The sequence below is a fragment of the Pygoscelis adeliae genome, unplaced genomic scaffold (assembly GCF_000699105.1).
Source record: "Pygoscelis adeliae isolate BGI_AS28 unplaced genomic scaffold, ASM69910v1 Scaffold149, whole genome shotgun sequence".
NCBI lineage: Eukaryota > Metazoa > Chordata > Aves > Sphenisciformes > Spheniscidae > Pygoscelis > Pygoscelis adeliae.
This window is the reverse complement of record NW_008825494.1, coordinates 1096722-1112535: the sequence shown is the minus strand read 5'-3', so window position 1 is coordinate 1112535 and position 15814 is coordinate 1096722. Positions and strand designations below refer to the sequence as shown.

Sequence of the window (15814 nt, the reverse complement as noted above, 5' to 3'; positions counted from 1 at the left end):
TGCTGCCTGCCGGATTAAACCACAACAGTTACAGAAAAGAACAACTTCTTTAACTTTGTTACTGTTTATTTGAACATTTCTCTGACTGTTTGAGAACTCAGAGTCTATCTAATCTTTCCTCCAACTAGAACTGAGAGGTGGTCAGATGGTGCAGAAGTAGGCATATGAGCAGGTCAGACTAGACAAATTCAAAGGAGACTGGTTCACGCTGGCATCTTTCACCTTGAGCAAGTTGCACTGTTCTCTGTCTCCACGGAGGAAGAAATGGTTGCTCCTCTTGCACTCATCTTCATGACCCAGTGGATGCTGCTGATAATCCAGTTGTGTGTTGGCTGGCACTGCACAGACTGTGAGTAGAACACTTCCATGGGGAAGTCCTCTGAGGTGGAGTGTAACATGGTTCTCATTATGGGTAGTTGTGCTTAAGTTTCCTTCTGTCTTAGATGAGCTATGTAGTAGCCTCTGCACCCAAAAATCTGGGAATCAGTCCTGCACCTTAATGATCCTATTATGTGACACTTGCAGCAGAGATGCCAGACTCACCTATTAGAAATTTGATGCTGAATCAGTGGAAAATGGAACTGAGTTGGATGAGCAGCATGAATTTCACTGAGGACTGGTGTTCAGTGACTGCAGGAGGTTTTACTGAGACTATAATGGTAAATTTGCTATGTAAAGTTTTAACGGTGATAAATCATTACACTTTCTTCTTTTTCTTTCATATCCTTAAGTAACTGAAAGAAGTATCCTTGGTAGGAACAAGATAGTCTCTGTTTTAGCAGTCCTTTCTAGTTTTTGTTGAGACCTATCTTGATACTGAGGCATATCTGTCCTCTCTGGCCATTCTTGTGAAATTCTTGCCTTCAGAGGACTCTTGTGGAATCAGGGCCTTGATGGGACTGAAGTGTAAGCTTGTCTCTTTTCCTGGTTTCAGAGGAACTTTGGTGAGACGTATCTCATGTTGTGCAGATGAGAATTTTTAAGTACAAAGGACAGACTGAATTAGATACATGGGTCCTTACTGACTTACCTAAAAACAAGACATAAGCACTCAGGGACATTGGAGATGCAGTGATGTGCTTGCTCAGGGCTGATTGGTGTGACACAGAAACCTGTGAAGACACAATATTTCTGGAGTGGCTCCTGAGGGCCAAGCAGGTTCATACAATCATAGAATATTTTGGGTTGGAAAGGACCTTTAAAGATCACCCTGTCCAATCTCCCTGTTATGGGCAGGGACATCGTTCACTAGATCACGTTGCTCAAAGACCCATCCAAACTGACCTTGAACACTTCAAATGACAGGGCATCCACAACTTTTCTGGGCAACCTGTTCCAGCGTCCCACCATCCTCATCATAAAAAATTTCTTTCTTATGTCCAATATAAATCTTTCAGTTTTAAAACATTGCCCCTTGTTCTGTCAGTACAGGCCTTGGTAAAAAGCCTCTCTCCATCTTTCTTATAAGCACCCTTCATGTATTGAAAGGCCACAATAAAGTCTCCTCAGAGCCTGCTCTTCTCCAGGCTGAACAATCCCAACTCTCTCAGCCTTTCTTCACAGGAGAGGTGTTCCAGCCCTCTGATCATTCTTGTGGCCCTCGTCTGGACCCACTCTAACAGGTCCATGTCTTTTTTGTGCTGAGGACCCAAAAGCTGGGTGCAATACTGCAGGTGGGGTCTCATGAAAGCGGAGTAGAGGGAAAGAATCACCTCCCTCAACTTGCTGGCCACGCTTCTTTTTATGCAGCCCAGATGTGATTGGCCTTCTGGGCTACAAGCGCACATTGCCAGCTCATGTCCAATTTTTCACCCACCAGTATCCTTAAATCCTTCTCGGCAGGGCTGCTTTCAATCCATTCATCGCCCAGTCGGTATTGATACTGGGGATTGCGCCGATCCAGGTGCAGGACCTTGTACTTGGTCTTGTTGAACTTCATGAAGTTTGCATGGGCCCACTCCTCAAGCCTGTCCAGGTCCCTCTGGATGGCATCCCATCCCTCTAGTGAATCAACTGCCTCACTCAGCTTGGTGTCATCCACAAATTTGTTGAGTGTGTACTCAATCCCACTCTCTGTGTGTCCTGGTTTGGGCAGGGATAGAGTTAATTTCCTTCCTAGTAGCTGGTACATAATGAAGATATTAAATTGTATAGACCCTTGGGGGACACCACTCATCACTGGTTCCACTTAGACATTGAGCCATTGACTACTGTGAGTCTTTGGATGTCCCCATCCAGCCAATTCCTTATGACCTAACAGTCCATCTGTCAAACCCATATTTCTCCATTTTAGAGGCAAGAATATTGTGGGGGACCATGCCAAAGGTCTTACAGAACTTCAGGTAGATGACATCTGTTGTTCTTCCCTTATCAGCTGATGCAGTCACTCCATTGTAGAGGAACACTAGATTACTCAGGCACGATTTGTCCCTGGTGACGCCATGTTGGCTGTCTCTAATCACCTCCCTGTCTTCTGTATGCTCCAACATAACTTCCAGGGGGATCTGTTGCATGACTTCACCAGGCAGGGAGGTGAGGCTGACTGGTCGGTAGTTCCCAGGATCCTCCTTATGACCCTTTTTAAAAATGGATGAGATATTCATTTTTCTGTAGTCACTGGGGACTTCGCCTGACTGCCATGACTTTTTAAATGTGACGGAGAGTGGCTTGCCAACTACATCAGCCAAGTCCCTCAGGACCCTAGGATGCATCTCGTTGGGTCCCATGGACTTATGTATGCTCAGGTTCTTCAGGCGGTCTCAAACGTGATCCTCTTTTATGATGGGAGGGACTTTGTTGCCCCAGTCCCTGCCTTGAGATTCAGGGACTTGAGAGATATGGGAAGAGTGATTGCCAGTGAACACTGAGGCAAAGATTTGTTGAGTATCTCAGCCTTCTCCATGTCAGTTGTTACTAGTTCTCCTGTCTTATTTATCAGGGGCAGTACACTTTCTTTAATCTTTCTTTTCTGACCAACGTACCTGTAGAAGCCCTTACTATTATTTTTCACATTCCTTGCCAAATTCAGCTCCAGGTCAGATCCAAACTTCAGCTCCAATTCAGATCCGAACTTTTGATAGCAGACAGGAGATCTAGAACTCAGTTCTTGTGTAAATGGATTATTTGAGAAGTGTCATGACTTTATGAAAAGGCAACTTCTGCTTCTGACTAAGTCTGTTTTCATTGCTTATGCAGAGAAGACAGCAAGCTAAGCATTCCCTATTTTGTAACTACTGTGTTTGTTAAGCAAAATAGTTTTCTCTTTTACTGGCCTCTACAAGCTGCACAGATACTTCAAAGCAAGTTATGAAGTTGTGCTCTCGGGATTATTCTTTTCCCTGTACATGTATTACTCCTGCCTTAGCTAAGTTCTCTTCCTCTAGAGCCCAAAGCTGTCTCCATCCATTTGGCCAATATTTCTTGTGCATCTGATTGGGTAGGTAACCTCCAAAATAATGTTGTTTCAGGAACAGGAACTGTAACAGGAAGGTATTGTTTTTGACAGTTTAGTTTGTATAGAGGGGGAGTATATTACACTACACTCCTGTGTCAAGCAAGATGTATACCACATCTATGGTAAACATTAAAGTTTCTATAGGCAGTTTCTATAGGCAGTCCCCAAATTCTGACATTTGGGGACTCCTCTGATACTCCATGCAGTTATATCACCTGTGTCAGTAATCACAGATTTGAGTAGATTCATGTCACCCTCATTTCAACTATCTAAGCATGGAAATTATAGTCCTCTAAGCTCTGACAGGAGCTACTAGAGAGGTACAGCCCCTGCCTGAAGGTAGTGTATCCCAAGCATCTTATATGCAACTGTCTGTGTCTTCCTTCACCACTGCATAGACAAGGCACCTATATGACTTGCCCAAATTAGGTGCTAGTTTTTAGAAAGCTAATGTTAGTGGAGATGAACCTCAAGCCAGATCCTTGCCCAGCCAGTCATCTGTGGCGTATCTCTCTTTGTCTTTCAAAGGAGTGTAAATCACATTACAGCTATCTGTTGTTTCTTATGAAAACACATATGCGCTATTTTGAGGCAGTTCAACTGATTTGGTGGGCTATTGTGGACTGGGTAGAAGGAGAGGAGGAACTGCTTATTCTTAACACTGCCATGAGCTTTTCTGGAGGGAAGCACTGAATGCTTCACCTTGTGCTGGTAAAGGTTCATTACCCAAAACTTCTGGGAAGAGAGTTCTTGAGCCTGGGAAGACATCAGTACCTACTTCACTATTGTAGTGGTCCCACTGTTACAAATCAAGGACAAGCTTAAGCCCTTTCTACAGGGAGTAGCACTGTGTAAACGAATAGATGAAAAACTAAAAAGTAAACCTTCTGCGTGACATTTTTCAGGCAGAGAATATAAAGTGCATGTTTGGAAATATAGCACCTCCTCTGCACAATGGGGCAAGTTTTTCTGTTACAGCAGCAAACATGAATGGCGCATACTCAAGCATATGCAGATATATTCCTCAAGGTAATATGCTAGACTTTGGGAAAGGATTTGCTTACTTCCAATGGCCTTGGGGTAAAAAAAAACTGAAACCCTTCATTCCTTAATCCATTTGTTTTCTGAACAGGTTCTTGTTCACAACCTTATGACAATGTTTGTGTGAAAAGAAAAGGAGTTTCCTACAACTAGCTTAGCAATTTTTTAGTCCTCAGCTGCCATCTTGCTTGGTGCCATCTTTTTAATTGCCAATTCTCTTTTAATTGTTTGTGCTAATATTTTATTGACTGCATTTGAATGTCTTTAAAATGTTATTAAAAATCCAAGTGAAACAGGATTGTGGCTGTAGTTTTGAAATTCTTCCTTGAGAAATCTGTGACAGCTTGAATTTTGTCACAGCGCAACTCATGGTGTAATGCCCAACACTTTGCAGTGTCCCATCCACAATAATGACAGGTGTGACAGAATTTACTCCTCATTGTATGAGAGGGGTAATATATATGAGACTGTTAAGAGTATAAGGTACAAGATCTGTTCATTTAAGCAACATGGAGCTGGCATATACAAAACAGCACTACTTCCTGCCTCATCAAGCTCAAAGTATTTGCTGATTCCTTATAAAAGGATGGATAAGTAATCCTTCCTTCTAAAAGGTATGTTTAGTCTCATTATTGGGTTTTGTTGGGAGTGGGGGTTAAGGAGTAAATTGATATGTTTGTGATCAGGAGAAGATTCTTCATGTTAATCCCAGGTGGAAGAAGGTATCGCTGCAGAGCACAAACACCTCACAGGTTTGCATCTACATCTCCCTGAAGTCTTGAAAAACTTCACGGCTCTGCACTTGGGTTTCTCTCCCTCTCTGGAGTCCACAGGGAAGGTCCTCATGCTCTCCACTCCTTTGACAGGGCACTGAAGAGCATCTTTCAAATAGAAATGCTACAGCAGGGTACTGAAGGATGACAGGCAAATGTTTCAACTTGTGGCATTGTGGTACCAGTGTCTCCTTTTGAATAGGAACAATTCAAAGCACAGGGGTAGCCACTTTAGGTGTCAGCTTGTACTAGAGCAGTGTAGGCTCTCCTGAGACTTATTCTATCAGATGCAGCTATAATCATATCTTTGGAGGATTTTTCCATGACAAATTCTTCACTGAATCTGTCAGTGCAAATATTTTCCAGTGTTACTACCTAAAATGAAGGACGTCATTCCTAACCCAAGCAATAACCAGCTGGAGTTGCAGGTGTCTCACATATCTAAGCGTGTGCCAAGATCCTCCAGCTTGGAGCAGTCACACAATTTTTCCTCATCACAGATATCCTTGTGTTTGCAGGCATGAATGGGTCGGCCATTGAAAATTTCTCCTGCATGATTTATAACATTTCCTTCATGAACTGCACTTGGCGGGCAGGCAGGGATGCTCCAGGAGATACCCAATATTTTCTCTACTGGAAGAACTCGAGGTAAGTAGGTCTGCTTGAATCTAGGGAAGTCTGAAGTCTCATTCAACACATCACACTGCCCACGTTTAACTAAAATACCTTGCTATATACAGATATGATGATGCAATGGAATGTGAGCTTTACATTAAAGATGAAAATGGCAGAAACACGGGATGTAGATTCCAAAATGTGAAGATAGAGGCTGAAGAAGCTTACTTCCTGGTGAACGGGTCTAGCAAAGACTCCCTGATCCAGTTCTATGATGAGTACATTCAACTGTATAAAATTGGTAAGCAAATAATTTCTTTATGCTTTATTTTCATTATTGCATGAGGATAGTAGAGCATTTATGCCTGGGAAGGAACCAAGTACCCTGTCTCACCTAGAGTCGAAAGTAAGAGACTGTGGCCTCTTCAAGAAAACCTATTACCCAAGCAAAAGAGCAATAAGGGAAATTAAGCAAGAAATCGCCACAGCTGCAGCCTGACTCAGATTCTTTAGCAATCTGCCCTCATTGTTTTTAGGTCTTTCTCCAGCAAGGTCCACAGGATTTCAGAGATTGTACTTCCCCTGCTGTCTTTTCAATGATGGCCAAAGACCTTTCAACAGAGGAGACTTTTCAGGAGAAGCTTAGCTGAGCACTGATTTCTCCTTCCCATTGCCAGTGGGGATGGCATACACCGACACCATACCCTTGATTAAAGAAATTAATATGTGTACAAAATACCCCAGGTTTTAGTATGTTCTTTCACATGTGGTGCTCTACTTGGAAGCATACTGTGCAATTACTGTTACTGTGGCAAAGCCTTTTTGGTAAAGTCCCACTGTTTTTGGTATTGCCTCCAAAAAATGGACAAACAAGGCTTCATTCTACAAGGAGAAGGAATTGAGCAGTAATATCACTCATGGCAGATGAAACAAGACTGTTCTTTGACTAAACAGCCCATCACAAATAAGCCAGGCCTGTCTCTAAACACTGGTGTAAAGTAGCAGTCTAGCTGAAACAAAGGTTTCCTCTATCAGTCTTTTATTCACCCTTTCTGTCATGAGTGGCTGTCTTTTGCTGTTACACTAATCAAGTCCTTGGCAATGATAAAAATATAAAGGTCCTCATATTTTTGCTCACATCTGTGAATTTAGGGGAGATATCTGAAGAAGTTGGCTAGATTCTTAAAACTGAAGTGTTATTCTTAAATTTGTATGGCTAATTTTTTGGAAGAGGGGAATAAACTGCATAGTTCACAACACCAAGCAAGCAACACCTTCGTGTTACAGAAGCATCATGTGAGGAGGCTTGAAGAAATAAATGACTTTTGGATTTCTTACATTAGGGTCAGCATCAGCTTGTTCTTCTGCAGTAAAAAACATACTTATAAAAAGAAGACTTATTCATCTAGAAAATAAATGGAGGGTGTTTGTATCTTTGTATGCTCCTAAGTCATGTTCCCTGGCTTAGTCCCTGTTTTTTCTGATCCTGGGGACAGGATTTAAAGAACTTCAGTCTTTAAATTATTTCTAACAGAGTTCCTAAAAAAAATAGAAACAAATTAGTATCTTTCTTCCTAGAGATATTACTTGTAATTGCACTCTCTTTCATCAAAGCAAAAAGAGGTCGAGTGATTTTAATTATTTGAATTCTTGGTTATATCATTTCAGAAAAGCTCATGCCTCCATCAAATATCACTGTCAACTGTGATGAAATTAAAAATGATTGCATAATTCAATGGCAACAACCCCAAATAAGTCATTCTAACAAAGACAAGTGTTTTAAATATGAAATCAGCATAAAGTATAAGGTAAGAGGAATTTCTTCACCTACATTTAACATTAATACATATGTTTGCATTTACCAATACACATGGATAGAAAGAAAATCACTCTCTCTTGTATGGTGCAGCCTTCCTCATACATAGCACCATATTCCTTTGTAGCTGTGCTTTTCAGGCACCCTGTTATGCCATGCTGCCCCATTTTTTTTATCCCTGTTCCCCTGTGTGAGATATTGCTGGAGATACACTGGTTGACTGTGACTGTGTGGGACTAAGAGGAGAAGCCCGATTAATCAAGACTTGAACATATCACAGCTTTGGCTGTGACAAAATTCAGAAAAAGGCACTTTTTTCACTAAGACCTGTTGGAGCTGTCCTGAATTGGAGTCCTGCCAGTGGTGACTGCATCTCTGTGAAAGGGCAGAGCTTAGCTGTAAATACTGGACAGAGAAATGTGCATCCTTAACAAGTATGAGCTGATAGAGGTGAACGAGATTTCTGTATATATGAAACGTAAATAGTTTATCCAGATAACATATATAAGCAACACACCTGTTGGTCCAAGAGTTGGAGCTGTACAATGCTAAATAAAAGTAAAATAAATGTGAGAGAAAGCAGAAAGGCAATGTGAATAAGCACAGGATACTGAAGGAATCATTTAAGCTACTGAAAGTCAAATTCAGACCTTGGTTTTACAAGTCTTTTTGCAGCAATAGGGAAGGATTGAGATTGCTGTGTTCCGATGCAAGAGTAGACCTAAGCTACTGTAACTGTGGCAGAATTGCATCAAATGGCCACAGGGTGACAGATTGTGACTACAAAGGAAAAACCTGCCTGCACAACAACCAGATTTGGCCGCTTAGTGGCTGATAGAAGGCATTCCTTAGATTTCCTTTATTTCGAACTTCTTAGTCTGGATCGGGCTTGCTGTTTCATACATGAGTTTTCTTGCAAGCCCAACTAACTGCTACAAAACTGCATTACTTCTCCAAATCCCTTGGCCGTTGCAGCAAAGAAAGCTTATAGAAAACTCTGTGTGACATTTGAATAAAAGTATATTGCAGAAAAGCTCAAGCATCCATGCCTAATATTCGGTTTGTAAAGAATATTCAATTCACACGTAGTCTGAATTGCTTAGCAGTTTTTAAATAATCATTAGCAGTTTTCATGTTACTAATTATGTCAAGGTCCAGCAATTGCTGTATTGCAAAATTCATTGTTTTACCACTGCCAGGTATAAACTTGTATTGTTTTACTAATACACTATAACCAACATATATTGTATTACAGTTAGCCTTTAAACTTTATTTTCACAATGGGAAATTACTTGCATTGGGAACAAACAAAAAAAAAAGAGTGAGCAACATAATTTCAATCACATTTTTTCATGTCTGACACCAATAAACTGAATTTGCCGAGAACCTTGGATTCTTCTTCAGCGATGTTTTAAGTTAAGGCTTTATAGATCAGGATATCTGGGAAACCTGAAGGCAAACCCTACCAGTGAAAACTGAGCTAAAAAGGTACCAGATACCTCAGCCTTTCCCATGTCCCTTGTCTCTAGGCTCCCCCAACTCAGTGAGCAGCAGGCCTGCGTTCTCCTTAACCCCCCTTTTGCTGCCAGTGCACTCACAAAAACCTTTCTTGTGTTCACCTCCCTCACTAGTCTCAACTCCAGCTGAGCTTTGGCTTTCTTGCCTCTGTTCCTGCCTGTGCAGATGATGTCTTTGTATTCCTCCCAAGTCCCTTCTTCTACCTTCTGCATACTTCCTTTTTGTCTCTGAGCTCAGACGCAAGCTTCATGTCCTGCCATGCTCACCTGGCACACATGCTCGACTTTCTGCACACCGGAATGGACCATTCTTGTGCTCTGAGGAGGCTGTCCTTGTAGATCAACCAGCAACTTTGCCTCCAGGGCAATTTCCCTTGAATGCACATGCCTGTGGCTGTGTCTGCGAGGCTTTCTCAAGCTGCCTGAAGAAGGTCTCATTTGCTTCCTTTTCTTGATCAGGACATCTGGAACAAACGCCTACTACATTGACACCTGTGTTGGTCTGTCCTCTAATGCCTACTCACAAGCTCTTACTGGTTGATCATTTGTCCCAAGACAGAGCTCTGTGTATTCAAGGCACTCTTTTACATAGAGCACAAGGACCAGGTTAGCAAGCCCGTTTCCAAAGACACTCTCACCCCACTTGGTAAGATGCATCCCATGCCTGCTCAGTAGCCCCTGTTTCTCAAAAAGGATCCCAAGGTCATAGAAGCCAAAGCCCTGCCTGTGACACCAGCCACTCAGACAGGTGTCGACCTGCTGGATGAGTTCAATTCTGCTCAAGCCTTTCCCTCTCACTGGAAGGACTGAGGAGACACCGTCTGGGCTTCCTGCCCTTCACCATCCCCCCTGTGTCCTGCAAGCACCCTTGAAACCATTCCCAGGTTACCCCTGGCCATATCATCGGTGCCCACGCAGAAGAGCAGGAAGGGGTAATAGTTCAATGGCCAGACAAGTCTGGCAGTCCTGCAGCATCCTGGATCCTGGCCCCTGGCAAGCAATAGACCCTCATCAGGTCAGGTCAGTAAATTGGTGGCACTATCCCTTGCAGGAGGGAGTCTCTTCTGAAGTCTTCCATGACCTCATTGTTTTCATTTTGCATATATTATTTTAGTATAAACACAAAAAAGGGAGACTATATTGTTGCACTTTCTCCTAGATTGATCCCTGTGCTTAAGCTAGCTTGTTTACAGATTCTAGAAGCTGTCCTGTACAGCAGCATAGCTTGCAAACTCACATTCAGGTGCCACATGAGCATGCATGCAGTTATTTGATAAAACAAGTTTGGATTAATTCCGTTTTAAAATGGAGTAATACAGAATGCAAAAGAATTAAAAAATACATAACTCTGGCAGGCTAATGGAGATGATATAATCTGCAGTCATTAGTCGTATGTGGTCACTGCATTACATGGTAGTCATTATGGCTATTAAGAAGAGATGAGTGAATTTTATTCTATCCATCAAAAATGTAGTTGGAGGGCAGCCTAAAATATCTGTGAATCCATGTCAGTCCTGAATATTTTCATCTGAGGGAAAAGGAAACAATATTTACATAGTATTTGCAATTAAATATAGTGACATTTATTGTAAAATAGAAACACTAGATGTAAACTAAAAAGTTCATTTCACAGATTTTTATCTCCCCCCCCCCCGGTGTGTGTAAGAATAAAGTTACAGTTTTCATTCAGGTTTGGTTTGCTTGTGTTTCAGTTTAATCACAATCTGAAATAAAATTTATTTCTCAACTCTGGTGGTAAGGAAAACAAATACTCTTCCATAGAATTAGTTACTATATAAACTTCGCATTGTAGATGAACAATATATTAGATATTAAATGTTAGATAAAGTACTAGTTCTTCTGAAAAACTGTCAAGTAGATAAGAAAGAGTGCAGAAAATGGGGACAGTAGATAAAAATGACATTATTTAAACACAAAACAAGCAATCATAAAAATAAAGGTTTTTTTCTCAATTTACAGGATAATCCTGAGGGAAAAACCAAATATACTTCTATACAAGTAAGTCTGCTTGTTCTATTAATCAGCAATACATGTTAGTTTCATAGTCATTTGTGAAAAGTAAATAGTATGCAAATTCCTTTAAATCAGTATGTGTTCAGTGTCCTATGCTTTATGGGATCTTTATTTATAAATTTAATGAATGTGTCAAACTGCTAAATCATCATGACGTATGTCATTTATTATATATTCAAGTGCAGAACTTTATTACTATTCTGTAAGTATTTTGAAAAAGCTTCCATTTTACATTGTATTGCCCACTCTCCCCCTCAAATATTTGGATCAGAGTTTGAAGTTACACATCAGTGACAGCAGAGAAAAGAGACACAGAGAAAACACCTCCTAGGAACTTAATTTTGTTTATGAAAAACAAAGACCACAAAAGTCCTTTGGGATCCTTTGGGATCTTTTGGGATGGAGGCTGTCCTCCAGGTATGCTGCACCTCCTTCTAGTCAGTGCAGCTTGCACATCCCACCTCTGTCCTGAAAGCAGCCAAGAGCAAGCACGTTTCAGTAAATTGTAGTAACACTAAGTATCGCAGTCTTCTACTTGGTTTACAGGTTTGGCTGGAAAGTTATGCTTTTCCTGAAAAGTCATAATGCAAAGACTGAGGAAGGTGAGGTGCATGCAGACAGTTTGTTCCTCAAACCAGTCAATCCTAGCAGTATTGAAATGAGACAATGCAAGATATTTTTCTGCCTCTGTCAATGTGCCACAATAGATCAGACTATATCGTAAGAAATTACAGGATATAGTTTAAAAGACGAAAAGCTTCTAAACATAAAAAGTTTACTGAGTGACAGGTTACTTTTTAAAGGAGATAGATACACACATACGTACGTATTATATACATAGTAAACTTGCATATGTTTATTTTTTGCTTTGTAACAGCAGTCTACTTTAACAAGCAATGATCTCCTAGACTTGTAAAAGTTTCACTGGTAAATGGCACTTGCATATTATGAACACCTAGACGTGCAACAAAGAAAACCAACTCAGTTTTGCTTTGGTTTTAGGAAGGGGTGAATAGTCACACATTTCAAAGATCCAATACAAGAAAGAGGTACCTCCTGAAAATGAGAACAGCTGGCAGTGCCTGCCTTGTGAACCCAGCCTGGGGGGAGTGGAGTGCACCTGTAGAGTTTGGTAAGAATGAAAATCCATGCCTTGGGCTATCTCCCCCCAGCGACGTCTTGTCCACCTCACACATTGCTGCGCATCTACGGACACACAGATATATAAAGACTTGGCAAACATTTTGTTTCCCTCCACATTACTGAGAAGAAAAGGAGGAAGAGAATTAATACATCTCTTAATAGTCTGACATTGGAAATCAATACAAAAAGTTACACATTTGCAACTGAAGTGCATACTTGCTTGCTGCAGGGGATGGACAAACAGGCTCAATGTCAGTCCTTCCCAGCAGACTTTACTGCTAAGGTGTTAAATTAAAGAGCTGATTTTTATACCAAGTGAAACCTTTCAGACTGACATTCACCAGTCAGTCACCAGAGTAGATATTTGACACAGCTGTACATCTATTCCTCTTTATTAACAGTAGTACTTTATGACTGTTTCTCTTTCAGGAAATGAAGAAATTATTTCTTCTTCAGTATGGATTTTACTTGTGGTAGCAGTTGTGACCCTCTTAGTGGCAATCGTTGCAATTTTGTTCTGCAAAAGGTAAACTTAATTTATGCATCTATTTTATTTTCTGTGGATGTGTGAAACATCTGCAGTTCTTAAACAAATAAGGTAGAGGTGTCTCTGTAGCATAAATAAAACTTTTTCACTCACTGTGGTAGAAATCAATCCAAATGAGTGAGCCTGCAGCAAGTACTGTAATGGTGATGACCAAAGTCCCTCCCTGGCTGATCCACACAACTTTTTCCAGGGCCTCTTCTGTCAACATGGCAAGGACAGCAATTATATGTGATTACTTATATTAACAGCACAGCTGCTCTGAATATTTGCAATGTAGACTGTCTACGCAATAGCTTTTCTGATTTCTTGAACTGCTGAATTTATTGCAAACACACAGGTTGATTGTAATTACCTGTAAAGATTTTGCAATGTTCACTAGAATTGTCCTAGCAAACTGAATGTATCAGAAAGCACATAAGCTAAGCAGTTTGCTTCTTGAAATAAACCATGTAAGTGAAACAGAAAGAAAAACTGCTGTATCATGCACTTTGTATAGAAATATACAGTAATTCAGAGAAGATACTGTTCTTCCAACTTATTAAAATTTTTACACCTACTTTTCACTGGTTGTAGTGATTTAAAGAGCAGGACAATTCGGAGTTCCTTTTCTTTCAAAGAAGAAAATAACAAGTGAATCTTTAACCAAAAATGAAACTATTACCATCTTAATTCTTAGTGTTTTCCTGATATGTGTTCATTCTGTGCTGACATGATGTGTATTTTTCATTTCCTTTCTATCCTGGAAGAGGAAAATAAGAGCTGGTTCAAGGGTGCAATGACAGTTTGCACAGTTGACACATGTCATGACACATGACAGTTACTTAATTTTTCTTTTCTATTCCATCCCTTTTGATCTCCAGGACTGGCTGCTGGAAAGCAGCATTTCCACAAGTTCCAGAGCCAAAAAATACATTTCTTGGACTGCCTAATACAAATCCAGAAGTATGTTATCTTTCTATTTTATATTAAATATGTGAAACACATACAAGACTATTGCAGGTATTTTCTAAAAGATGAGGAACTTAACACAGAGAATAACTCTTCCCTTTGCCATATTTTGAGGAATTACAAGAGAAAATCAGCAGGCAAGTTTGTTAAGGGAAGTCAAATGCAGTCCTCTTCCAGACTCCGGGGGTTTCTTCCGTTTAACAGGTACAGGATCTGATGCTCCCATTGGTAGGTTCAGACAGCAGCAAGGGCTGTGTGTTTTCCCAACACGAGGCACACACATGCACAAACACACACTCAGAGGACACTAATGCAGCCATCCACAAAGACCAGCACGGGTGCCTTTGCTGGCACCACGTCAACACCACCAGCAGTCACATAAATAGGGTTGCAGAGAGCCTGCTGCTCCTCTCTGGCTGAGCAGGGCTGAAGTTTGCCAGCAAGACGTGCATACACCCTCACTCTCTTCATTCACAACAACCATAAATTTGCAAGTTCCTCACACCCGATCTCTGTGTCTGGACCCTAGGTCCCCCCCCCAGGTCACCGGCTCTCACCTTTGGTTTCTCCAGGTGCAGGTCTCTCCTACTCACCCACCAGTCCAGCTTCAATGAAGTTCGCTAGCAAGTTAGACACACAGGATAGAAAGCAAGGTGACACAGAAAGCAGTTCAAAATAGGATTTTGTGAGGTAACAGGACAGACTGCGATGGTCACACACAGCGTTTGACCAGACCAGCATACCGACCAGCAGCTCACTTGCGCCCATTTCTTGTCCAGCAATTTATCATGTTATGTCCCGTAATTTCTCATGGTCTGTTCAATTAGCTAAACCTCAGGCCAATGTGTACGCATCTACTTTCACACCTTAGCAAAGTTTATCCTTTTGTATTAATTTGTTTGAGATGATTTGTGGTAATCTGCGTGGTGCATTGGACGCTCTCCCTGTTCATTTCCAGGCCAGTCAAAAATCATGTGTCAGCATCACAAAGTTGCTGAAATTTCACTGTTATGTCCAGCTAAGGAAAGCTTATCAGCTACGAAACAAAGAAGTGAAGTATTTCTATAAAATATGCAATAAAAGTTGAAATACTCTCAGAATTGTGCATAAGTAAGTAGAGGCTAGCCTAACCTTATGTATAAAACTAATGGAAGTTTTTATTTTCCTTTCAGCTGATGGAGAGCAAAATTCAGTCAATAACATCTGAAAATGAAGAGATAATATTAGTTGCTGACATAGTGAAATAACCAAGGAAAACTGAGGAATTTGAAAGTGCATTTCTTAGCTCAGGCAACTGCATATTCCTGTGGAAAGTCTGTGGAATAATATATAGGCTTTCTTCACTTTCTTCCTTTCCTTGGCAAAACCAGTAGTGCAGCCAAGAGAGAATGATACCTCACCTGTAATTTTTTTTAAAAGCCATGGTATTTGCTTTTAATTTTGGCTAACTTTAACTGTTTGGGTAACTTGTCCTTATTGGATATCTTCCATTTTGTGAATATGAAATATTTCAGTCAAGAAGTTTTAGTTGCATTTTAATTTGTTTACGGAAAAATAATGGGTTTGTCTTATATTAAAATGAATAAGAATTCATGTATTGAGACAAATAAAAATAATAATAAAAAAAAATTCTGGTGCCTGAATGCCATTGTTCTACTGTCAAGAACGGGCCTATTCATACTTGAAGTTTCCTCAGATCTCTTAAAGTACACATGGGCAACTAGAAAATTGAGAATAGGATTGAAAACAGGCTGACACATTAAGTGGTGGCCTGTAATCAACAGGAATCTCAAAGGACAGGAGTATGTCTAAAACCCTAACTAATCCTAGAGCTTAAGTGTGTTACAAGTTAAGAGATCAGCCATCATTAACTTGGTATTGGCCCAGAACTTACTTCTGTAGGTATCTAGCTCTTTATGTTCTTAC

The 15814-nt window shown here is 40.6% G+C and overlaps 1 protein-coding gene across 1 annotated transcript; it reads left to right on the top strand.

The window, feature by feature from the left end:
- Nucleotides 1–264: 264 nt before the first annotated feature.
- On the top strand, nt 265–15261 carry LOC103923032 (granulocyte-macrophage colony-stimulating factor receptor subunit alpha-like). Its single transcript, XM_009331278.1, has 11 exons — nt 265–349; nt 526–659; nt 4360–4483; nt 5787–5916; nt 6009–6184; nt 7552–7691; nt 11197–11235; nt 12253–12382; nt 12823–12919; nt 13801–13882; nt 15061–15261. Exons 1-11 carry the CDS (start codon nt 265–267, stop codon nt 15133–15135), a joined length of 1212 nt encoding a protein of 403 aa, XP_009329553.1. The 3' UTR covers nt 15136–15261.
- Nucleotides 15262–15814: the final 553 nt, after the last annotated feature.

What these genes read in the sequence shown, in the direction of transcription:
- LOC103923032 (XM_009331278.1), top strand. Translation starts at nt 265, where the DNA reads ATGGTTGCTCCTCTTGCACTCATCTTCATGACCCAGTGGATGCTGCTG. An exon ending in GTTTTACTGAGACTATAATG is followed by an intron (nt 660 to 4,359) that starts GTAAATTTGCTA and finishes GACATTTTTCAG; the next exon opens with GCAGAGAATATAAAGTGCAT. An exon ending in CATTCAACTGTATAAAATTG is followed by an intron (nt 6,185 to 7,551) that starts GTAAGCAAATAA and finishes ATATCATTTCAG; the next exon opens with AAAAGCTCATGCCTCCATCA.